The 27,554-nt window shown below is 35.2% G+C and overlaps 1 protein-coding gene across 1 annotated transcript in view; it reads left to right on the top strand.

Annotated features, from left to right (window-relative positions):
* The window catches only part of LOC115438197 (ras-related protein Rab-38), a 39,024-nt gene extending 11,969 nt beyond the window's left edge, over positions 1 to 27,055 (top strand). The window contains exons 2-4 of the mRNA XM_030161631.1: positions 5,145 to 5,275; positions 5,553 to 5,702; positions 25,711 to 27,055. Coding sequence (XP_030017491.1) covers positions 5,145 to 5,275; positions 5,553 to 5,702; positions 25,711 to 25,920 — 491 coding nt within the window. The 3' untranslated portion in view covers positions 25,921 to 27,055. The remainder of the gene's footprint in view (positions 1 to 5,144; positions 5,276 to 5,552; positions 5,703 to 25,710) is intronic.
* The last annotated feature ends 499 nt before the right edge of the window (positions 27,056 to 27,554 follow it).

The following is a 27,554-nucleotide window of genomic DNA, read 5'->3' on the forward strand; positions in this document are numbered from 1 at the left end:
TACTACAAAAGGAAATGGAAAGACAAATCTGTGGAAATTATTACAAAATGAAATGTTAATCTTGACGTTATTTTGCTTCATCTAATGCACCTTTATATTTACACCATTAGTTTCACAAAGCACATCCAGTTGGTTCTGGATTTCTTTATCATAGACTCATCAATGGTGTCAATGGCATCAGTGATCTTTTACTTCAGGGTGTTAATGTCCCATATTTTTGTTCAGTACACAGTATCTTTAACATGACCCCATAGAAACAAATCCAGTGGAGTGACATCTGGTGAATGGGGTGTCCGGGGAATTGGGCCGTCCCTGGTCTGGAAATGTTTGATTTAGGAACCCACACAGTGAGTTATTTGCTGAGTCTGCATATCCAATTTTGTTTCAATAAACGACAACACACATTGTGTTTCTTCTTGAGGAGTAGACATTTTTTAGGGGCTTATTTAACAGAACCTATTTCATCAACAGAGTACCTGAAATACACAAAGGCAATGTGCTTAAAATCTTTGGTAACCACGGAGTGCATAGAACAAATCTGATTAACATACCTCATCAAGTGCTTTTGTAATAGATTTTTTGAATTGTAAAAAGACTTTGTGAACACTTTGTATATTTATAAAATGGCAACTGAAGATTCAATTCATTTCAATTCAGTTGTATTTGTAGAGCCCTATCGTGGTGTGCAAAAATATTAGAACACTTGTCAAATCTTAAGAAACTGGTGGGTTATTTGTTCCCAGAGCCTGAATGTCACTTTTTTTGCCATTGCAAAAGGCAAAGCTACTGTCCAGTCCTTTTTTTTTTTTCATTTTACTCTAATATTTAGTGTGGCCCCCCTTGGCAACAATCTAAGGAAACTTTCTGGAATGAGCTTCTGAGAGTGTAGAATGACATTGGGGTTGAAACTCTCAGAAAATACATTGTCACAATGCCAGAAAGATACGCTGCTGTGATTGCTACCGAGGGGGGCTACGCTAAACATTAGAGTAAAATTTTTAAAAAAAAAGGACTGGACTGATAAATTTGTAAGTGAAATATTCTCAGTACCTTTGCCTTTTCCTTTTGCAATGGCAAAAAAGTGACATTCAGGCTCTGGGAACAAATAAATCACCAGTTTCTCAAGATTTGACAAGTGTTTTAATATTTTTGCACACCACTGTATATCACAACAAGGTTGCCTCACAGGGCTTTACAGAATTAGTTGGATATGAAAACAAACAAGTCAAATAAATAGTAAATGAAGGGAATGGATTAATGTCCCGGGCATCCCCTGTCCGTAGACCCTCCTTCTTGGCAAGGAAAAACTACAAAAACAACAGTGGGAAAAGGGAAACCTCAGGGAGAACCACAGTGAAGGAGAGATCCAATCCCATGGATGGACAGACTGTAGATGCACCAGGACTGATGGACGTCCAGTTGCAGATGTAGTTCCAGACTGTAAAGATACAGTAGGGTGGGGGCACATGAGCGGGTCCATCTCAGATCCTGTCTTCATTGGGCCCCAGATGGCTACAACTGAAACAGTAGCCACTCCCCCAGAGGGGAGTGGGGAAAAGGGACATAATGTGATGAACAGACTAAGTAAACTATAAATTGTGAATTGTAAGTACAGACAAAAGTGGTCCGTAGCAAGGTTATTATCGTTAACGAAAACTAACGAAATGACGAAAACTAGAATTGTAAAAACATTTTCGTTAACTGAAATAAATAAAAACTATAATTAAAAGAAAAAATGATGACTAACTGAAACAGTATTGTGTGTTTACAAAACTCACTAAAACGGATAAAAATTATGGATAAAATTCCCTTCGTTTTCGTCTTTGTCAATTTTGGATTGATATGAAATTGATTTATTTCACTTGAGCAGTTTTAGCTAGCAGCACTGTACGACACTTCACGGTACATCACTTCTTGTCACTTGTCATTTACAGACATCTTCTGGTCCCCACTCTACCTGGAAACACGCAGACTAAAGTTGGGAGAAAGCAGCAGAGTCCTGTACGGGATTTATTTGAATACGACGGAGAAGAAAAGAAAAGATATGACGAAACTAAAACTAATACTAGAACTAAACTAAAACTAAGCATTTAGAAGAAAACGAAAATTAATAAAAACTAGCAAACCTGCTTTAAAAACTAAGTAAAACTAACTGAATTAGAGAAAAAAAGTCAAAACTAACTAAAACTAAACTATGATGAAAAATCCAAAACTATTATAACCTTGCTCCGTAGTACCAGAAACAGGCTCCTAGGCCAGCTTAGACTGAACTGTGGGTTTAGTCTGTTTTTAACTAGCCTGACCATAAGCCCTTTCAAAGATGAATGTTTTCAGTCTAATCTTAAATGTAGAGACTGTGTCGGCCTGTTTAATATTAGCTGAGGCTGATTTCATAAGAGAGGAGCTTGGTAACTAGAGGCTCTAGCTCAGGGGTGTCAAACATGCGGCCTGGGGGCCAAATCCGGCCTGCCAAAGGGTCCAATCCGGCCCGTGAGATGAATTTGTGAAAAATTTTAAAAATTACACTGAAGATATGAACAATCAATGGTGTCCAAATCATTTTAATTCAGGGTTCCACATACAGTCCAGTTAGATTTCAAGTGGGTCAGACCAGTAAAATATTATCTTAATAACCTATAAATAATGACAATTCCAAATTTTCTTTTTGTTTTTTGGTGTAAAAAAAGTACAATTACAGGAAAATGTTTACATTACCAAACTATACATTTACAAAAAATGTGAATAACCTGAACAAATATGAAGAAACAGAAATGTCTTAAGAAAAGTAAATGCAATTTTACCAATATTCTGCCTGTTACTTAATGTTTTGTGTGATTGTAATGTACATGCGTAAATGATAAGCTGATAAACCGAGGTACAATATTGTTAAAATTGCACTTGTTTTTCTTAAGACAATTCAAGTTGTTCATGTTATTCAGATTTTTAAGGAAACTTTGTAGACGTAAACCTGATCATAATAGAATTTTGCTTTTTTTTATACTGTTATTTTACTGGTCCGGCCCGCTTGAGATCAAATCAGGCTGAATGTGGCCCCTGAACTAAAATGAGTTTGACACCCCTGCTCTAGCTCCTACTGTACTTTTACAGACCCTGGGAACTACCAGTAGACCTGCTTTCAGAGACCGAAGTCTTCTGTTGGGATGGTACGATACGTGAGCACCTGTGAGATAAGAAGAGCCCATACCATTAATGGTCTTAAATGTAAGAAGGAGGATTTTAAATGTAATTCTAAACTCAACTAGAAGCCAGTGAAGTGTTTGGAGCACAGGGGTGATGTGCTCTCTTCTGTTAGTTTCTGCTAATAGTCTTGCTGCTGCATTCTGAACCAGTTGAAAACTTCTTAGGGAACTTTTAGGACACGCTGTGTGTAGGGCAGTGGTTCCCAACCTTTTTTGGCTCATGACCCCATTTTAACATCACAAATTTCTGGCGACCCCAGACATTCAAAATGGAGGCTAAAACTAAAATAGTTTACTATGCTATATTGCAAATAAACGTTAATTTTAGACCACATTTAGTCTAAATAATGTATATTATTCTGGACGGAGGCAGTAAAGTCAGGTGTAGATTACTGCACAAAGTGAGAATTTGATTTTCCTTGGTCAGGATATGTACAGTCAGTCCAGCTTGGATTTACAAGGCTGACAATTAATACTGAACAAACAATAACTCAAACTATGAATTATGAAAGAGCTGCAGCATCTGAAACTGACCACAATGAACATTTGACAGATAAACAGTACCGCAGTGCTTCAGTTTCAGCTTCACAGTTTCATGTCTTTTATGTATTGTTATTGTCTCTCTCAACTCACCATATATTTTTTTTAGTAAGTTTTTATTTTTATCAATCACTAGAAATTCCAGGCGACCCCACATGGGGTCCCGACCCCAAGGTTGAAAAACACTGGTGTAGGGAGTTACAATAGTCTAATCTAGATGTGATAAATGCATGAATTAGTTTTTCAGCATCATTTTTAGACAGAATATTTCTCATTTCTAATTTCTAAATCTAATTTGCAGATGTTGTTCCAGTCTATAAAGATGCAGTAGGGTGGGGGCACATGAGGGGGTCCATCTAGTCAGATGAGACAGGAAGATGAAAAAAGGAGTAATTAAAAAGTAAATCCATCACCAGTGGCAGTGATTTTTATTTTGTGTAGCATTCATTTTCCCTCGGTGAGTGACTTCAGCCATTAAGCCTGATTGTTCAACGGTAGAAACTGTGTCTGGATCTGAACACACTAAAGCTGATTTCTACTGACAGTTTATAAAATGTCTTATTAGTACCACTAATATCAAACCACATCATATCAAATCTATGTTGTGTTGCAGCTCATTCACAAAGTAATAACTTCTGATTTTTGAGAACACCATGTGAAATGAACTAAACTGATTACGTATTTGTCTCTGATGTTGCTTTAATCACATTTGTGTCTGGTTGTGTAACTTTCTTTTGATCCGCTGTATGTAACCATAACTGAAATTTAGGTAGAAAAAAATGATATTTATTATGTTGACTCCAAGGTTATAATAGTTTGGATTTTTCATTATAGTTTAGTTTTATTTAGTTTTGACTTTTTTTTCTCTAATTCAGTTAGTTTGAATTAGTTTTTAGAGCAGGTTTGCCAGTTTTTATTAGTTTTAATTTTTTTCTAAATGTTTAGTTTTAGTTTAGTTTTAGTATTAATTTTAGTTTTGTCGTATCTTTTCTCTTCTTCGCCATGGTATTCACATAAATCCTGTACAGGACTCTGCTGCTTTTTCCCAACTTTAGTCTCCATGTTTCCAGGTAGAGTGGGGATGAGAAGACGACTAAACAACAAGTGACGAGAAGTGACGGACCGTGAAGTACCACTAGATAAAATTGCTAGAGCGAAATAAGTCGCTTTTGTATCAATCCGCCGTTGACAAAGACGAAAACGAAGCAAATTTTTTCCATTATTTTTATGTTTTAGTTAGTTTTGTAAGCACACAATACAGTTTCAGTTATCGTTTTTTTCTTTGAATGACAGTTTTATGTATTTCAGTTAACGAAAATGTTTTTACAATTCTAGTTTTCGTCATTTCGTTAGTTTTTGTTTACAATAATAACCTTGCTTGACTCTCCTGTTTTTACTCAACAGGACAAGAACGCTATGGCAACATGACCCGGGTGTACTACAGAGAGGCAGTGGGAGCGCTGGTGGTCTTCGACATGACCCGACTGTCAACGTTTCAGGCCGTGCTGAAGTGGAAAGGAGACCTGGACTCTAAGGTGGATTATTACAGGCAGGCAACAACAGAAAAAATATAAGGAAGCAGGACAAAACAGTAGAAGCTTTAGGGAACAGAGAACAATAGAATCGAAAAGGACGTAAAGAGAAGCTAAAAGCCAGTGAGGTCAGTCTTTAGGTTTGTAGTTTATCTGCCTGTAAACAAGCGTTTTTGTGGAGCAAGTGAACATCAGAAATCAGAAACAAAAGGAAGAAAAGTTGAAATTCTGCATCATTTCTACTTTTTTTTCTGACTTGTCTCTTATCTGGTTCTGTCAGGTTGCTCTGAGCAACGGTCGGCCTGTTCCAACCGTCTTATTGGCTAACAAGTGTGACCAGCGGCGTCATGGTTTGTGTCCCAAATTACCCAAACTGGAGAACTTCACTAAGGAATATGGATTTGTTGGCTGGTTTGAAACCTCTGCGAAGGTAAGACAAGATGCAGTGAAGAGTTTCATACGAATAATTCACCATCAGCACATTGAAAATCTACATCTATTCTGTGTTTTCAGGCTGTAGAAACTATACCTTGTGCATTTTGGCCAGTCACAAGCATTTTCATCCAGGTAGGAGGGTTAAATATGTGATTGACAGCTGTAATTACCAATCACTGTTCAGAACTAGTCAGGTCTATCCTGTCCACAAATGGTTTCACTTTTCCATAATAGCTTTTCTTTAGATTTCATTGCCAGCAACCTGAGATTTTGTTTTGTGTTGTTTTGTTTTTCAACTTTTTTTTCTACTTTTAACGATTTATTTTATTTATTTATTTTTTTTACTTTTAACTAAGTTTCATCTGCACAGTGATGAGTGAGTGACCTTTTCTACAGTGTACTGTTTGTTTTGTGTGTTTTCTGTACCAATATTGGTACCTTGGCTTTGATACTATTTACTATGTAAGACTTGTTCCTGTTCCAATTTCCCATTTCTGCAAACAGAAATGTACACTGTTCATTTTATTTAGTTTTAATTCAATAAAGCAGTGTCATAAAATAAAATTCTAAACCTGTAGCACAATGTGACTTGGCTTACACCTACAGGATGTGATATCGGGGAAAATAAAACCATAATCAGAAAATACATTTCTCCTGAAGCTCTCCTTTTACTAGAGATTTAAAGACTGAATATAATGATTGATGAAGCTCATGTTTTTGTTTTTGTTTTTTTTTTGCTGTCGGAATCTGATCAGTAATTGGTACCTACAAATGTCAGTCACATATTTAACCATCGTACCTGTTGGAAAACACCTCTGAATTTTCTACAGTCTGAAAACAAAGCCTCTCAGACCACTTCAGTTACAATATTATAGACTACTGTTATCCCTTTTTAGACTACCATTATAACAGACCACCTAGATTTCTTTATATATATATATATATATATATATATATATATATATATATATATATGTGTGTATATATATATATATATATATGTATATATATATATATATACATATATATATACACACACACACACACAAATTTTTTATGTATTTATTTTTACAATAAATATGTCAGAAAATTGCTTTTTTGTAAATTGTTTTGCACATTTTTTCAGGAACAAATTCATTTTCAATATCTAGCCATTAATTATCATTATTACATAGAATAAATGCTTAAGACAGTGTTATACCATAAAATTATATATATAAAAAAACAGACTTGCATTTTTTAGCATATTATGAAAAACAACTGTAGATGTTTGTAATGAAATTTTATGAAACTATGGAAATAAACTACTTTACATGGGATCAAATGTATTTTTTTGTCAAGAGCATTCTGTTTTCATGTTATAGCTTCTTATTTTTATTATTTCTAGTCACAGATAGATAGATAGATAGATAGATAGATAGATAGATAGATAGATAGATAGATAGATAGATAGATAGATAGATAGATAGATAGATAGATAGATAGATAGATAGATAGATAGATAGATAGATAGATAGATTAGGCCTGTAACGGTACACAAAATTTTCGGTTCGGTACGTTTTCGGTTTTCAAAGCCACGGCTCAAAATGTCTATTAATGCATTTATGATTTTTTTTTAAAAATTTTCCCCCAATTTTTGGAAACAATAGAATATAGAAAAACAGCAATAATATAATTCTGCTGCTACAAATCAAATAGAAAATAAAATAAATTATTAGTATTACTAAATGTATTTTGAACATTAGTATTGCACTTTTCCCTGAAAGGTAGTTTTGAACAAACAAGAAAAATCTAATTACATTTCTGTCAGTTCACATTCTGCATAAAAATAACAACAAAAATTCCACATGAAGTGCAACAGTAACAAGAGGATAAACTGGTATTCTGTTGAAACAAACTGAAGAGAAACATTGACAACACAACGAACCAAATTATTTATTTTAGGACAGAGAACAAACTGTTTAGGACACTATGTGTATTTGTGTGTGCCTGTGTGCACGGGGGATTTTTTTTTTTTTTTTTGTCGGAGCCGGGGGGGTAGGGGGGGGGGCGCAGTTATATACCTGGGGGTGCGGTCCATAACTAACGTAACGAACGTTGTCGTGAAACGAAAGTGAAAGTTTACATACTTTAAACATTCTATTTATTCCTCTATTATACAGTGTGCGTGACAGACAGACAGACAGACAACCTTATATCAGCTGCTGTTTCATATTTCGGGTCAGTGTGTGCTCCTTCAATATGTCCGTGTGAAAGTTGCGCGGGTTTGAAGTTCCACATTGAACAACGTCTTTCATTCCTTTTTCTTTTTCTCAACATACTGTGCCGTTTCGGTACAGCTGTGTACCGAACCGAACAGGTGTGTACCGAATCGGTTCGGTATGTGTACCGTTACAGGCCTAATATATATATATGTGTATATATATATATATATATATATATATATATATGTGTGTGTGTGTGTGTGTGTGTATATATATATATATATATATATATATATATATATATATATATATATATATATATGTGTGTGTGTGTGTGTGTGTGTGTGTATATATATATATATATATATATATATATATATATATATATATGTATGTATGTACAAGCCTAGAAAATACAAATAAAAACATTGAAAAAAAGGAAAAAAAAGGAAAAAAAAGGCTCAACTCCACAAAAAAATGTCAAACCACACTAGTAGAACATTCCAAAACAACACTATCACTATTACAATTATTTACAAGAATTCACCACAAAAATGCTGCTAAAACCTTGCTAAAGCACTGCTAAAGGAAGTGTCTCTCATTTACCACCTGTTATTGCCCTGCTCCGGTCTTTTATTTTCTGCTCCACTCTCTTCCACCCCTCCCCCATATTGCATTGCGGGCCTCGATCAGAATCTCAGCTTTCTGATATTGTTCACATTTTGTGAATAGTGTAAACGGTTCAGGAGTTACAGTCATTTGAATGCTGTTAAGTGCAAAATGTAGCACCATAGATACAACCGTCATTAAAGGACTATGGAATTTTTGACCAGTGAGGTTAACTAAAAACACTGTAGGTCAAGTTGAATGTTACAGCTCTCTTTCTAGTTTTAAGGTTTTCAGCACCTAATAATATTTTCTAATCAAAACATGAAAAACAGAACAAAAACAAATATGTTTACACACAGCCTTAAGTTGTCTGTTAATATAATATGAATGAACATGCATCGAATCCATGAGCATGTGCTGACGGTCCTGCTGTCGCTGAGATTTACTCCTTTGTGAAACAAGACATATGCATTTTTATTTTTTGCCATCCATTTAAGTACCCACCCCTATTGTCTTCATGGAATTTCTTCATAAACAAATGTTCTCTTTTGTGTGTTTGTATCACACACAATCTGCCCTTTTTTTTCATAATAAATTATTAGTGTATTTTTACTGTTTTGCAAATAAGTGGAGGGGAAAAAGTTCTTAATGACAAAAGCATACTTTTAAACCTCAGGATGTTAGACCCAGTAAAGTGTGTTACATCTCCAACATTAATAAGAAAACTCAAAGCCACAGTCTGTCATTAATTGTTGACTGCACGATTTCCACTTAAGTCACTTCCTCTTGTTGCCATTTGTGGCAAAAGCAGTAAATCTGTCTCAGTAAACTGACTACAGATCAGTGGTTACCAACCTTTTTCGGCTCCTGACCCCATTTTAACATCACAAATTTCTAGCAACCCCAGGCAATCAAAACGGAGACATTTTTCTCTTGGAGATGTCTTAGCAGGGCCAGTCGGGTGAAGAAATCTTTCCAGTCTCTGTTCGGTCCAGTTTCAACTGTGTCCGGGCAAGTTGAAGCGTAGTAACGTATGTGGTCACATGATCGGGTCAGTCAAGATATGCCCTCTCAGAGGTTATATCCTGCATTTTATTTGAACTTCATTTTTATTAGGAAAAATGTGTGGTGTTTTAATTACAATGAAATATATATTGAATCATTAAAAAATATTTTTTATTAGTAATTATTTACTTTTTTTTTTTTTTTTATCACTTACTAGAAATTGCAGGCAACCCCATTTGAATTCCAGGCGACCCCACTTGCCGTCCTGACTAGGGCTGTAACGGTACACGTACCGAACCGAACCATTTTGGTACACACCTGTTCAGTTCGGTACACAGCTGTACCGAAACGGCACAGAATGCTGAGAAAAAGATAAATAACTAAAGATGTTGGTCGATGCAGAACTTTAAATCCGTGCAAATTCCCCACGGACATATTGAAGGAGCGTACATTGACACGAAATACGAAATAGCAGTTGATATAAGGTAAAAACAACAAAAAAAAAACAAATATGATGTCAACCTGGAAGGAAGAGATGGAAAACCCTCTGCCATCATTACCGTCCTGTTTGGGATCACTTTGGGTTCCCAGTGAAAGACAACCACCTATGTCTGGTAGTTCTCAAACACTTACACTGACTCTCTCTCCCTCTCTCTCTCTCTCTCTCTCTCTCTCTCTCTCTCTCTCTCTCTCTCTCCCACACATTTGCTGTATAATAGAGGAACAGAACCAGGAGTTGGACGTTGAAAGTAGGGCTGTGCAATTAATCGAAATTCAATTACGATTTCGATTATTACACGCAACGATTACAAAAATTATGTAATCGAGAAAAAACGATTATTAATTTTGAGTCGTTTTAATTCACGCGCACGCAAGCTACCATGAGCTGCTCTGCCCCGCCCCCTCTAAGCTACAGCTGCCAGCTAGCCGGCAGGTCCACCCCAAAAGGAAAGTTGTACCTAGCGGTCTGGAAAAATGGCAGGAGAATCACAACAGAAGTGCTTGGTAAACAAAAAAGGCAAGTCAAATTCAATTGTATGGAATCACTTTGGGTTTGATGAAGAAGACGAAGAGCAAAAACACATCACGTGCAAAAAGTGTTTGGTAGTTGTGTCCGCACCGACCGCGAACACAACAAACCTTTGTAACCATCTAAAGTTTAACCACTGCCACCTTTATCATAATCTTATGAAAAACTAAAACGCATAAAAACAACTTCGTCCGCAATGCAATCTTCAGTCTCCGAATCTCTTTATGCTGCAACTCCCGTATTAACCTAACCCTAACCCGTATAACCCTAACGTGCGTATTCTAGATGGCTGATGTATACAGAAGGCCTGAACTGAAACCTCACGGCACGCCACTGAATTTACTATGTTTCATACTACATTGAACATACTTGAATTTATAATTTGCACTTTACGTGAGTTTTTTTTTTTTATTGCTACAGTTCTATGGCAAGTCTATAGCAGTTTAATTACAGTGCACTATTTATTTACAAAAGGAAACATACTTGAATTTACAGTACACTTATTTGCATTCAAAAATTTTGTTTTGTACAAAAGTGAACATACTTTGTTTTAGTGGTTAAAAGCTTTATTTATGTTTAAAGAGTATATTTTACATTGTTTTGCAAGAAAAAAATAAACAACTTTAAGGTTAAAAAATAATCGTTTTTAATAATCGTGATTTCAATTATTGCTAAAATAATCGTGATTATTTTTTTTTCCTATAATCGAGCAGCCCTAGTTGAAAGTATGTAAAGTTTCACTTTTGTTTCATGCCAGCGTTAGTTATGGACCACACCCCCATGTATATTGATGCCCCCCGCCCCCCGGCTCCGACAAAAAAAAACAAAAAAAAACTAGAAGCACTCGGAGAGCGCAGACCTCCGCTAAGGCTGATCAGTGGCCCCCCCCGTGGGCCCCAAGGGCCCCCCCCACCCCCGATCACCACCAAAATTTAATCATTTCTTCCTTATCCCATTTCCAACAAACCCGGAAAATTTCATCCAAATCTGTCCATAACTTTTTGAGTTATGTTGCACACTAACGGACAGACAAACAAACAAACAAACAAACAAACAAACAGACAAACAAACAACCCTGGCAAAAACATAACCTCCTTGGCGGAGGTAAACATTGTTTTTGACAAATCGCACACACACACACACACACACACACACACACACCTATACACACACACACACACACACGCACATACACACAGTTTCCTAAACAGTTTATTCTCTGTCCTAAAATAAATAATTTGGTTAATTTTGTTGTCAATGTTGCTCTTAAGTTTGCTAAAAGAGAATATGAGTTTACCCTCTTGTTAATGTTGCACTTCATGTGGAATTTTTGTCGTTATTTTTATGCAAAATGTGAACTGACAGAACTGGGATTAGATTTTTGTTGTTTGTTCAAAACTACCTTTCCAGGAAAAGTGCAATACTAATATTTAAAATACATTTAATAATATTTTTATTTTATTTTATTTTATTTTATATTTGATTTATAGCAGCAGAATTATATTACTCCTGTTTTTCTATATTCTATTGTCTCCAAAAATTGGGGGAAAAATGTTCAAAAATTCATAATAAATGCATTAAAGACATTTTGAGAGGTTTTCTTTCTTCCCGTACCGATCCGAAAAAAAACGAGGCCTTCAAAACCAAAAACGTACTGAACCAAAAATTTTGTGTACCGTTACAGGTCTAGTCCTGACCCCAAGTTTGGAAAACACTGCTATAGACAGAATTACCAAGACACAACTGAAATTGCACTGTAACATTAAAGTAAGTTCAGAAAGTTCATGTCTATCATCTGAACAAGGAACACATTGTGCTACATTATGTTGATGAGATTTTTTCCGTCTACCTCTAGAGTTAATTTGTTTTTGAAGTTGGACCTGGAGCTTTTCTTAGAGCACAGTGAACTTCTGTTGTAACTTCAATCACTTGACCCTGATGGATTCACTGACACAAAAAAGTCAGATTTATAGAAGTAATGAGTTAAAGATTTGTCTACTTCTGGCCAAGTTAAGAATTTTTTTTTAAGGTAGCACTATTTGGTCTTCATAAGACAATCCCCTTTGGCTCTAAGACAGAAAAAGATGTTTATCTGTGGTTACTGTGAACTGGAACAGATATACCCTGCCCGTCCTGTTTTCGGTTCGGTTTGTTTGTTTGTTTCTTTGCTTGTTAACACTCTAGCAGCAAAACTATTGATTGAATTCATACCAAATTGACTTTATAGATTGCCAGTGACCCAGAATAGATGTGATTACATTTTGTGAAAAGTAAGTCAAAGTTCCTATTTTTTATCAATTAAAAAAATAACTAGAAGCACTCGGAGAGCGCAGACCTTCGCCAAGGCTGATCAGTGGCCCCCCCCCCCGTGGGCCCCCCCACCCCCGATCACCACCAAAATTTAATCATTTCTTCCTTATCCCATTTCCAACAAACCCTGAAAATTTCATCCAAATCTGTCCATAACTTTTTGAGTTATGTTGCACACTAACAGACAGACAGAAAAAACAAACAAACAAACAGACAGACAAACAAACCCTGGCAAAAACATAACCTCCTTGGCGGAGGTAACAATAATTTTTCCATTTACTTATAATGGGAAAAATTTCAAATGTCTATCAGCTAAGATTTACTTAGGGGGTCAAATGAGTGGCCATTTTTGTAAAAAAAAAAAAAAAAAAAAGTTGTAAGAAATGCATAGAACTGTGTTGAAATAATGCTAATCCATTTGTGCACAGACTACTGATATTATTTGACAGTGGAAGCTCTATTTTCAGAAATATTGGATTTTGAATAGCACGTGTATGTGAAAACTTTTGCTGGTGGACGGATGTGACATTACCCATGATGCTCTGGTCAGTACCAGTACTTTATTAGTAATAAACTTATAGACTTATATTGCTAATTCTCCTCTTATTCATAAATGTTAGTATTGTGGATCTAAAACAATATGTGACATGGTTGTTACAGATCCCATCATACTGATGCTCGGCAGCCGTGTCACCGTTTCCACAAATGATCCCTGTGCAAAAACTAGGATCAGAATTATTTATTGTATAGTTTATCATCATACTAAAGAGGAAATAACAATATAGAATTGTTATTCCTTTATAAAAATGCTTATTATTAGAAAACTGTTGATTTAAAAAGTGACGTGTGACATTCTTTATGTATGTATTGGCGTAACATAAGCAGGATGGATCAGCACCATACTGCATATTGAACCTGTAAAAATAAAACGTGATATGTAGTATATAATCTTGTAAGAAAAATTGGGGAATCTAAAAGAATAGAATATTTGTTTTTCAGGTAAATTCGGTTCACATGTAACTTGGCCATTTGTGACATGAAAATATAGCATTAATTGTGATGAAATTGGACATTTGACCTGAAAACATAGTTCATATGAGCATCAACATGTCGCAACTGTAATGGGACTAGTACAAAGGCTGAACCCAAATGCAAGACCAGAACACAGATGACCAATTGAGAGTGTTTATTAAACACAATCACAGTAGTAAAAACACAGCACAAAATAGTTAACACGTCTATGAAGGCGTGTGATACTAGACTCTTCGTCCGGGCTGTGAGCGGGGAATATGGATGGTCAGCACGGCCGAGCCGGAGGATTCCCGTCAACACCCCGACTAGGGCAAAACAGAGGATAGTCAAAAAACAAGCCAGGTCATACACGGGAGGGTAATTCAGGAGGCAACGGGACATGAGGGAAAGGCTACTCACGGTCAAAGTTCAGGCGAGGGTCGAAACACAAGGTAACACGTTGGAGGCTGAGGTAATCAGGGAATTGGCAGAATCAGAAGTCGATGTACAAACCAGGTCAGAACCAGACGAGCAGGCAGACAAGGAACAGGCAGAATCGGTGGTCGGAAGGCAAAACGGGTCAAAACGGGCAGACAGACTGACAGGTATCCAAGAACGCTGGTAAGTGAGCACACAAAGGTAGAACACAAACTGGCAAAAGAACAGGGGAAAACACAGGGTTTAAATACACAAGAGGGCGGGAAGACAATTGGACACAGGTGGAGATAATCAGGGAGGAGTCAGGTAATCAGGAGCAGGTGAAACAATCAAGGAGGGGAAGTAAAGACACCAGACATGACACAAGAGGGAAACTTAACAAAATAAAACAGGAAATGACAGACAAAACAGAAAAGACAGACACAGTCTGGGAGCAGACATGACAGCAACAGAACTGAAATCCTGTAAATTTGCAGAACTTGCATTTACCAACACAAAGGTCCTTTGGGGATTCACTTAGATTGATTTCTTATGCACAAGGACATAAAAAAGACCTCTAAGCAAATTTTAGCTGCTATAAAAACATTAATTTTGTTTCAATTTACTTCAAACTTGTCACATACACTACCAGTCAAAAGTTTGGACTCACCTGGTTTTTCTTTATTTTCATGACTACATTGTAGATTCTCACTGAAAGCATCAAAACTTTGAATGAACACATATGGAATTATGTAGTAAAAAAAAAAGTGACATAATTCAAAGCATGTTTTATATTATAGACTCTTCAAAATAGCCACATTTTGCTTTTATTCCTGCTTTGCACATTCTTCTTGAAGGAGTTCCCCGTGATGTTGAGCACTGGTTGGACATCTGTAGTCCATCTCATGCCATCTCTCTTTAACCCCAACTGGTCAAGGCAGACGGCCATCCTCCAGGAGTCTGGGTCTGCTCGAGGTTTCTGCTGTTAAAGGGAAGTTTTTCCTCGCCACTGTCACCAGTCACAAGTGTTTGCTCCTGGAGGATTCTGTTGGGTTTCTGTAGAATTGACTTAGAGTCTGGTTTTGACCAACTCTATATATAAAATGTCAAGAGATAACTTTTTTGTGATCTGGCGCTATATAAATAAAATTTGATTGATTGAGTGATTTAATTGGTTTTCCCCTGTAAGTCGCTTTGGAAAAAAGCGTCTGCCAAATGCGTAAACATAAACATAAACATAAACATTTAAATGAGAAGGTGAGTCCAAACTTTTGACTGGTAGTGTATATAGAGGCAGTTGATAAGCTGACATGACATGATGACATCAGTTGGATTGATGCCAAAATAAGCTACAAGACATGGGGGGGTTGTGCCTGGCATCCCTTGTTTAATAAGGTGTTCACTGACGGAAACTACAGGGGTTGGACAAAATAATGGAAACACCTTAAAAAATCAACAAAATATAATTTAATATGGTGTAGGTCCGCCTTTTGCGGCAATTACAGCCTCAATTCTCCGAGGTATTGATTCATACAACTTGTGAATTGTTTCCAAAGGAATTTTAAGCCATTCTTCAGTTAGAATACCCTCCAACTCTTTTAGAGACGATGGCGGTGGAAATCGACGTCTTACTTGAATCTCTAAAACTGACCATAAATGCTCAATAATGTTGAGGTCTGGGGACTGTGCCGGCCATACGAGATGCTCAACTTCATTAGAATGTTCCTCATGCCATTCTTTAACAATTCTAGCTGTATGGATTGGGGCATTATCATCTTGAGGTGAAGGTGTTTCCATTATTTTGTCCAACCCCTGTATGGAACTACACTGAACAAAAATATAAATGCACCACTTTTGTTTTTGCTCCCATTTTTCATGAGCTGAACTCAAAGATCTAAAACTTTTTCTGTGTACACACAAGGTTTATTTCTTTCAAATATTGTTCACAAATCTGTCTAAATTTGTGTTAGTGAACACTTCTTCTTTGCTGAGATAATCCATCCACCTCACAGGTGTGGCATATCAAGATGCTGATTAGACAGCAGGATTGTTGCACAGGTGTGCCTTAGGCTGGCCACAATAAAAGGCCACTCCAAAATGTGCAGTTTTATCACACAGCACAATACCACAGATGTCACAAGTTTTGAGGGAATATGAAATTGGCATACTGACTTCAGGAATCTCCACCAGAGCTTTTGCCTGTGAATTGAATGTTCATTTCTCTACCATAAGCCATCTCCAAAGCTGTTTCAGAGAATTCATGAAGAAGACTGTGCGAGGAAAATGGTGGTCACACCAAATACTGACTGGTTCTCTGACCCCCCTGGACCATCCAATATAGTAAAAGTGCACATTTTAGAGTGGCCTTTTATTGTGGCCAGCCTAAGTCACACCTGTGCAATAATCCTGCTGTCTAATCAGCATCTTGATCTGCCACACCTGTGAGGTGGATGGATTATCTCAGCAAAGGACAAAGGAGAAGTGCTCACTAACACAGATTTAGACAAATTTATGAACAATATTTGAGAGAAATAGGCCTTTTGTGTACATAGAAAAAGTTTTAGATCTTTGAGTTCAGCTCATGAAAAATGGGAGCAAAAACAAAAGTGGTGCGTTTATATTTTTGTTCAGTGTATATTTGACAGTAAGTCCATTTCTTTGGACCTGCGTGGTGTCAGATGTTTCTAAAAGCCTTGATAAGGGAATGTTTGAAGTATTTCAGAACAAAAAAGCAACATAAATAAACCTAAATAATAGACCATGTGAAGGATTTTTGTTTGTTATGCCCTAAAATCTCTTGTGTGTGTCTGTCAATCAATATTTGTTAGATAAATGAAATATCAGAATAGAGTGAAATAGTGAGAAGACATCGTCAAATCTACGGTTTGGTCCATAACCCAAAGATACTCTGTTTACATATAGGAGGAAAGATACCACAAATAGTCACATTTAACCCATAAAGACCCAAACAGCCACTGGTGACCAAAAGCATCTACTGATATAAATGTTTAATACCTGCTGATCCTCTAATCCTATCAATACATGTAAATAATTGGTGTAAAGTGCAATTTTTCATCTTTTCATGGTCATCAGATATGACCCATTTGGATGTTCAGAGGCTCCATAGTGAACATGGAAACACTGTCATCTTCTACAACAGGGGTGTCAAACTCTTTTTAGTTCAGGGGCCACATTCAGCTAAATTTGATCTGAAGTGGGCCGAACCAGTAAAATAATAACATAATAATATATAAATAATGTCAACTCCAAACTTTTCTCTATATTTAAGAGTGAAAAAAGTAAAATTACATGATGAAAAGGTTTACATCTACAAACTATCCTTTCAGATAATAAGAATAACATGAACAAACTGAAAAAATAAGTGTAATTTTAACAATATTCTGCCTCAGTTTATCATTTACACATGTAAATTATAAGTTACAGATCACAGTGGATCTACAAACACACAAAAACGCTTAGTAACAGGCAGAATATTGTTGAAATTGCACTTACTTCTCTTAAAACATTCCAGGTTTTTCATATTTGTTCACGTTATTCACATTTTTTGTGAAATTATACTTTGTTTTTAGTGTAAATACATTAAAATATTTTCATTTACAAAGAAAACAATTTGGAGTTGTCATTATTTATATGTTATTATGATAGTATTTTACTGGTCCTGCCCACTTGAGATTGAATTGGTCTGAATGTGGAACCTGAACTAAAAGGATTGTTCATATCTTAGTGTAAGGTTAGTGCAGGATCACAGGACTGAAACCCCTGTCTCCTGAGTAGTAACCTCAAAGCCTAACCACCTCACCACAGATCAGCTGATGAGATCAGGTCGTGTTTGGCTTCACACTCCGTTAAACTACAGTTCCCGTGTAAAACACACAGGTGTAAGTGGCTGAACAGGAAAACACTTTATTATCCATGATAGTATGAGCAGGTTAATTGTCTGTTTTGTGTTCATTCTGGAGTTCTGGAAGTGTTTGTATCTCACTCACCCTGTAAAAACGATCCAATTATATCAGAACAAGAAAATAAAAGCATTTCTCTTTGGCTACAGGGCGCAAAAATGTGCACTGTGGGGTGACTCTTTTATTTTTTGTTTATTTATTTATTTGCACATCATAAAACAGCAAGAGAAAATTAAAAAAAACAACATTCAAACAAGTAACATCATTGTGTACGAGAGGTTAGAAGCCAAAAAAGGCTTATGTGAATACCTCCCTGGAAATAAACAATACACAGGAGAAAAACAAGAAAAGCACTCGGAGAGCACAGACCTCCGCCAGGACAGATCTGCCTCCCGTGCATGTTTGTTTGTTTGTTTGTTTGTTTGTTTGTTAGCAAGATAACTCAAAAAGTTATGGATGGATTTTGATGGAATTTTCAGGAAATGTTGATACTGGCACAAGGAACAAATGATCTGCCTTGGCGGAGGTCTGTGCAGTATTCTAGTATTTATCTACGTATATATTGATTCTTTATTCTGAAATCCTGTATGCTAAGACAATGATGAGCTGCTGTAAATGGTTTTATTTTTTTAAACCCACTCTCTGGATGTATAGGGGCAAGCCCCCCCCCACCCCCAATCACCACCAAAATTTAATCATTTCTTTCTTGTGCCAGTATCAACATTTCCTGAAAATTTCATGAAAATCCATCCATAACTTTTTTAGTTATCTTGCTAACAAACAAACAAACAAATAAACAAACAAACAAACACGCACGCACACAAAGCAAAGCGATCACAATACCTCCTGGCGGAGGTAAAAAAAAAGACAAAAGAATTAAAAATACAATACAGCTGAAATAATAAACTTAAATGAAAACAATAAAAACACAAATCAAATTACAAATCATCAAATACAAATCAAATGATATACAGCCTTATATTTTTTCATGATTTAGAGTCCTTTTCAGATGCTTTTTAACCCTTTCACACATAGCGGTCACTACAGTGGACTGCTATTCAAAGCTATTCTCTTATATATTCATGGATTTTGTTGTTTTAGTTCCATATCAGCCAACACAGTGGACGCTCATGCATCATCCCATACACTGACATTCATACCATTACTGTAACTTTGCTGTTCTAGATAAACCTGATCTGCAGTAACATGTTTGAGTGTAGATCAATTGCTGGTTGCCCTGCGATGAACTGGCGACTTGTCCAGGGTGTACCCTGCCTTCGCCCCTATGTAGCTGGGATAGGCTCCAAGTGACCCCCGTGACCCTAGTGAGGATAAAGCGGGTTCAGAAAATGGATGAATGAATTGCTGGTTGTTATTAGACTGTATTTAACAATTTTCTTAAACAAAATGTTTTTTTTTTTTTGTTTTTTTTTTTTGCATATTATCTCCATGAAGTGTGTAATAACTAGTATTAGAGTATATTAAAATTTGAGAAAATATCAGATTAGCAGCATTAAAAATGTTTTTATTTCATAGTTTTCACACAGTGTCTCACTTTCTGATATTGCATTTTAAATGCATGTTTCTTTGCTTCAGAAATTAAAAACAGTGTCCAGCTGAGTTGACATTTTTGTAACTCCATAAAAAAATAGGTTTATTAAAAAAAATTTAATTCCTTTTTTTTTTTATGTCTAAAGAGGAATAAAAACATTCAGGAAAAAAATATTGACTAAGGTTCTCATAATTCATGCATCAAAGGGTTAAATAATGATAAAGAAGCTCCTCCAATGAGAGCACAGCCTTATGTCACCTGATTTCCAGAAGGTTGAGGAGCCACAAACGCACTCATTTGACCAGAAACTACTTCAATAAATGTTGGCATCAACTACAGAACAAGTATCGGTAACACTTTACTTGAAGGTCTAGTTTATAATGCATTAAGCGCACATTCATAAGACAATATAATGCATTTATAATGCATGATAAAAGTCATTACAACAGTTTATGATCATGCACAACAACTTATACCAAGGTTAATAAAGTATTGTAAGTGTAGGCCTAATGTATTATAAATTCAGCTTTCATAATGTTTTATACATCCATACCAAAGTGACAACAGTGTTTGAAGGAAGAATCTCCAGTCCTGGGTTACAGAACACATTCTAACCATCATAACTGTAGCCAGTTATAAAGACACAGACAACTGCTGTGACATGTAGTTTCTGAAACTGAATAATGCCTTATAAATATCGATAATAACTTACAGGATGACTGATGATGTTATAACACACGGATGATGACGTATGAGCAGTATCTGCTGGTTCTGAGTAAAGTGTAAGTCAAAAATTATACATCAAAGTATTCTGAATAACTCTTTATTTTGCCAAAACAAAACATTAAAAGAACAGAGACAGTAAATAGAAGTGTTACATGTTGTTTTATACATAAATAAAAAATAATGTGGCAGCTCTAAATCTTTGTTAATTCAAACACATACTTTTTTTTTTTTTAATAAACATGAAATCCCTAAAATAGATGGGTATATGGACCAGTGACAAAACCTAACAAAAGTTCCCCACCTAAAAAAAATAAATTCCTTCACACTGCTTTGGTATGGATGTATAAAACATAATGAAAGCTGAATTTATAATCCATTATGTCTACACTTCTAATACTTTATTAACCTTGGCATAAGTTGTACATGATCATAAACTGTTGTAATGACTTTTATAATGCATTATAAATGCATCATAATGTCTTATGAATGTGGGCTTAATGCATTATAAACTAGACCTTCAAATAAAGTGTTACCCAAGTATCTTATCAAAATAACTGAAGATGTTTAAGTGTGGTACCTGTGCGCCCCCTATTGACCATCCACTGTATGTCACCCAGTGGAGTCTACAGCTGTTCAGTGTATGTGTGTGCAACAGTCTGAGGCAGCCTTAAGTCTTTAGCTGCTTAAGACTTTTACACAGTATTTGTACATATCGTTATGGCTTAAATTGTTATCTCTGTTTCCAAAATGCCTCAGAGATGGTTTTTACTTAATTTCTCTGAACATTGATTTTTTTTTTTTTTTTTTTTTTTTTTTTAAATCTGTGAATGATTTTAAATGATCTACCTCAAAATTTCTTAAATATTTTTCATGTTCTGACTGTAAATAATCATTTTCTACCACAACTAATCATCTGCTTTCTTTGCATCTCACTGAGGAAGAAAACTCTCCCATTAAACTTTAAGGAAATGTTGTTGTTTATAAAGTACAATATATGGATAAAAATATTGGGACACATCATGTCTACAGCTGTAAGATGTCCTGTTCATACTGATTTGAGATATAAAAATCAATATTAATAATCAATATGGTATTTATCACATTATAAAATGAAAAATAGAACAATATGATATGATTATATACCATGATAAATATAATTGAAATATAGATTTTATTTCATCTTTGGGGATGTTTTTTTGTCTCATCTAAATTGCTTTAAAAAAAAAAATACTTCAGTTTGTTTTTACATAATTTCACTCACTGTTTTTTTTTTTTTTTTTTTTTTTTTTATCACTATAATTGTTTTCAATGTTCTGCCTCTGGATTATAGAAGCGTCTGTCATGTTTTGCAGGTAAATAATCATTTTAAACTACAAGTAACTGTCTAGTTTAATCAACTCAAAGACAGGAAGAAAAAAATCAGCCTCAAAACTTAGAAGATATTGTTAGTCTCATAGCATGACTGCCTAACTCATACACAAATGGACAAAAGTACTGGGACACATTTAATTCAGGTGTTTCTTTTCTAACGGGTCTGGGATACAAAACAATCATGACAAATGTCATAATATAGTTTTATAATGTGATAAATAGCATTTTGATTACTAACCCTTTCATGCACGAATTATGAATAAAAGTACCTGGGGTTTTTTTTAGATGGATTTTATTTCTCCAAATTAGGCTAAAGTTGAAATGCATCTTGAATTTCTTTAAAAAATATGGTTTTATTAAGAACATATTTAACCCCCTGAGACCCAGGAAAGTTCACTTTTTGGCTTTTTTTTTTTAAAGAAATAATTGCTATATTGGAACCATCTTGATGCAACAGTTTTTCAGATGCACTTTTATTTATTTATTTGTTTATTTTTTTGAATGTCCTCTGCAGTGGACATTTTTGTTTGTTTTGTTGTTGTATAAAGCTGTGGAACTCTCATAACTGGGTCTGAGGAGGTTAACTTTAGCAGATCACAGATCAGTCCACATTCTAAAAGTCAGATCATCCTTGAGTTCATTGTACTGCTGAGGGTCTATAGACACTGCCCCCATGTGGTTTGGAGAATATTACCTGTAGAACCTTTGGACAGTGAACTGAAACTATGTGTCCATAAATGTGGACATCATGCATGAGAGGGTTAATATTGATGTTTATATCTCAAATAATCATGAACAGGACATCTTTTGATACAATTGATCATGACATCCTGATTAATCGGCTAGAAAAGCTCGTAGGTCTCTCTGACAGTGTACTACAGTGGTTCAAAACGTATATTAAGGGAAGACAGTACTACGTCAGGCTTGGAGATCACGTGTCAAACACACATGATACATGCTATGGGGTTCCACAAGGGAGCTGCCTGGGTCCACTACTATTCTCCTTATATATGCTACCACTTGGAGATATCATCAGAAAACATAATGTTAGCTTCCATAGCTACGCGGACGACACACAAATATACATCTCCGCAGAACCCAATTACGTGACGGCCATCCATTCCATTACAAACTGCCTCACAGCAATGAATCAATGGATGTGCCGGAACTTTCTGAAACTGAATGAGGAAAAAACTGAAATCCTGCTTGTTGGCCCAAAAGCAAAAAGGGAAATGCTGATGAGTAGGATGGGCAAACTCACTTCCTGGATCAAACCAGAAGTGACAAGTCTGGGAGTCATTATAGACTCAGACTTAAACTTTAAGTCCCACATAAAGAAAGTCACTAAAACGTCATTCTTCCACCTCAGACACATAGCCAAAGTAATGCCGGTTATAAATCGAAAGGATGCTGAAAAACTGGTCCATGCTTTTATCTCCAGCAGACTGGACTACTGTAATGCACTCCTTACAGGTCTCCCAAAAAGCAGCACAGACAGACTTCAGCTGATTCAGAACTCTGCAGTTAGGTTATTAACCAAAACCAAGAAGAGAGAGCACATTACTCCAGTGTTGGTTTCCCTGCACTGGCTACCGGTAACCTACAGAATTGATTTTAAGATACTACTCCTCACGTATAAAGCTCTAAATGGAACCGGACCAAGTTACATTGCAAAGTCACTGATCAATTATGTACAAACTAGAACACTGAGGTCATCAAACGCAGGGTTACTAGTGACTCCCAGAAATATTACAAAGAAAATGGGGGACGCAGCCTTTACTAACTATGCACCAAAGTTATGGAATACAATTCCAAAAGACATTAGAGAAGCCAGTTCACTGAATATATTTAAAACCAAATTAAAAACATTTTTATTCTCATTAGCCTTTGAAAGGAGATAAAAATGGGGTCACAATTCAGGAACCAGGAATGTGCAGATTTTATTTTTATTTTATTTTATTGTATTTCTGTTTTTATTTTTTATTTTATTGTATTTCAAATTTCATCTTATTTCTTGCACTTCAAAAATTCTATGCATAATCAAATATTTTAATGTGCGCTGCTTTTATTTTTATTTTATTGTATTTCTCTCAAATTTCATCTTATTTCTTGCACTTCAAAAATTCTATGCATAATCAAATATTTTAATGTGCGCTGTTTTTATATTTATTATTTTATTGTATTTCTAATCAAATCTTAATGTATTTTAATATTGTATTTTTTCAATCAATGTGAAGCACTTTGGGCTACAATTTCTGTATGAAAGGTGCTATACAAATAAAGTTTATTATTATTATTATATTATTATTATAGCAGTAGACATGATGTGTCCCAATGTTTTTGTCCATATAGTTTATAAACATCAAAATTTCTTTAAAGTTTAGTGGGAGATTTTTCTTCCTCAGTGAGATGTGAAGAAAGTACATGGTTAGGTGTGGTAGAGAATTATTATTTGCAGTCAGAGCATGGAAAACATTTTAGAGATTTAGAGACAGAACATTTAAAATCATAGTCATGGATAAAACAAAACAAACAAACAAAAAAAACACATAATGACACAAAAAAAAATGTTGAGAGTCATTAAGTGAAAACCACCTCTGGCAGCAAAGATATCAGTTTAAACCACACTAACCATTTATCCCAATATAAAATTATATTATGACATTTGTCTTTATTCTTTTGTATCTCTGTCCCCTGTTAGAGAAGAAACACCTGAATTCACCGTGTCCCAATACTTTTGTCCATATAGTGTATGCTTAATAGGGATGAGTATTGGCAAGAATCTGGCAATATGATATAAATCATAACATTAGAATCACGATACAATACATCACGATATATCACGATACTGTTAAAAAGGCAATTTTTTTATTGTTTTTTTTTTTTTTTAAGATTTTTGTTAGATTTTTAAAATTATTTTTAGTATCACTTATTCATTTTACATTCATTTATTCATTTATACTTTTAAGATTTTTATACATTTTTAAGATTTTTTCCAGGAAGAACTGAATTAAACCACAAATATGCATAAATTCTAAGTTCTAAACACATTTTTATTTGATCAAAACCAGATCTAATGCTATATAACAAAATGTTCCTGTGTTCAAACTTAAATTCTGTTTTACAGACATTACAGTTTAATATTCTGTTCAAATGTTCATATTCTATTAGTTCATAACTAACATCAGAACATTATTTTTGCGCAGTCCCAAAAAAGGAACTAACATCTGCTTCTCAGTAAAAAGTGCTTTTAGGATGATTCAAAAAAACATTATTTAATAAAACAGTCTTAACTTATAATAAATAAGATAAAAGCAATAAAGAAAACCAGAAAACAAAAATGAACCTGCGCCATATCTGCATTTGAATAAATACCTAAAAATATCGATACAGTATTGTGAAATGAAATATCACGAAATATTGCAGAACCAATATTTTCTAACACCCCTAATGCTTAAGGCAGTTATTCTTTGTGGCTAACGTTATGTGATGTTCTGTATGATTATTGCTCCTATATATAAATGTGTATGCTGACACTAAGTCTACCAGGCTTGAAAACATTCTGTTTCATCCTCGCATGTGTGGATCCTCTCACAAAAAACAAGAAAAAGAGTTTTCAAAAACCCAGATGGAATAAATGTGAAAACGTCCGAGATGAAATTGACAAGAGAAACACTGATGCAAGACATAAAACGCTCCTCTGGTGGAACATGTTCACATGAAAACAGCATCTGAAGGTTTAGTCTGGTCTCTGTTGCATTTCTTTTCCCTCTTTGTGTTCATGTCTCTTCAGAGCCATTATCTCCCCTTAAAGTTTTTCTTTTTTTTTTTTTCCCCTCTGTAACCAGGACAACACAAACATCGACGCAGCCATCACCTGTCTGGTGAAAAACATCATGTCAGCAGAAGAGGAGAAAGCCGGCGTCGATGCGATAACGAAAAGTGAACCAGAAGGCAGCGTTCTGGTGTTGCCTCGGTTCGACTACGACGTGAAGGAGAGGAGACTGAGCGGGTGTTCAGGATGCACCGCCGTAAAGTCCAGAGACGCAGACGACTGAAAGGAGAGGTGATTTAAACCAAGAGACTGGAAGGAGACGGAGAGGAGGGAAGATATTATACTTAAAATAATGAACATGCTGAGACTTCAACCCTCCTTACATCTCCTGTCTTCATAGATGCTGCACATGAGGAATGTGGTAAACATGTGGGTTTTAGTTATAAAGTATGTTTTAATAACTGAAATATTATTCTAAAGTATTTTTTTTTGTGAGAAGTGATTATTCATGTAAAAAAAAAAACAAAAAAAAAATGTATGGTTTATAAAAGAACAGGACAGTTTAAACAAGACGGATTTCTTCTCTTTTTCGTGGCTGCATTTATCAAACAAACATTAAATATGAAACAAAAACAAGAATTTGTGAGAAAATAAAGTTTAACAAAAAAAAAATTAAATTGTAACTTGCAAACAAATTGTGTTAAATGTATAGAGTGCCAAAGTCCCACCCTTTCTGCTGCTGTGCCCCATGGGATCTAACAGAAACAATATGAACAGAAGTCAATGACAGGAGACGGATAATTATTTAGCACTTCTGTTTTGACACCGTTTTCTGGAAGGAGACGGAGAGGAGGGAGGACATTATATTTTCAACTAGAAAAGCACTCGGAGAGCACAGATCTGTCGTCCCCCCCCCCGATCACCACCAAAATTTAATCATTTGTTCCTTGTGCCAGTATCAACATTTCCGGAAAATTTCCTGAAAATCTGTCCATAACTTTTTCAGTTATCTTGCTAACAGACAAACAAACAAACAAACAAACAAACCCTGGCAAAAACATAACCTCCTTGGCAGAGGTAATAATGAACATGCTGGGACTTCAACCCTACCTGTATCTCCTGTCTTCATAGATGCTGCACATGAGGAATGTGGTTAAAGTATAGGTTTTAATTACAAAGTAGGTTTTAATAACTGAACTATTATTCTAAAGTATTTTTTATGAGAAGATTTTTTTTTCCCAACCAAAATTGTTCATGTAAAAAAACATTGGTTTATGTTTGAACAGGACAGTTCTTTTCCTTTGCTGCATTTATCAAACAAACATTAAATATGAAACAAAAACAAGAATTTGTGAGAAAATAAAGTTTAACAAAAAAAAAAAAATTAAAATGTAACTTGCAAACAAATTGTGTTAAATGTATAGAGTGCCAAAGTCCCACCCTTTCTGCTGCTGTGCCCCATGGGATCTAACAGAAATAATATGAACAGAAGTCAATGACAGGAGACGGATAATTATTTAGCATTTCTGTTTTGACACCGTTTTCTGGAAAGAGACAGAGAGGAGGGAGGACATTATATTTTAAATAATGAATATGCTGGGACTTCAACCCGACCTGTAGCTCCTGTCTTCATAGATGCCGCACATGAGGAATGTGGTGAACATATGGGTTTTAATTATAAAGTAGGTTTTAATAACTGAAATATTATTCTAAAGTATTTTTTGTGAGAAGATTTTTGTTTTTCAACCAAAATTATTCATGTAAAAAAACAAAAAAAAAACAACCCAAAAAACAATAGTTTATGTTTATAAAGAACAGGACAGTTTTAACAAGATGGATTCCTTCTCTTTTCGTGGCTGCATTTATCAAACAAACATCAAATATTTGACAAAAACAAGAATTTGTGAGAAAATAAAG

Source organism: Sphaeramia orbicularis, chromosome 18, assembly GCF_902148855.1.
Source record: "Sphaeramia orbicularis chromosome 18, fSphaOr1.1, whole genome shotgun sequence".
NCBI lineage: Eukaryota > Metazoa > Chordata > Actinopteri > Kurtiformes > Apogonidae > Sphaeramia > Sphaeramia orbicularis.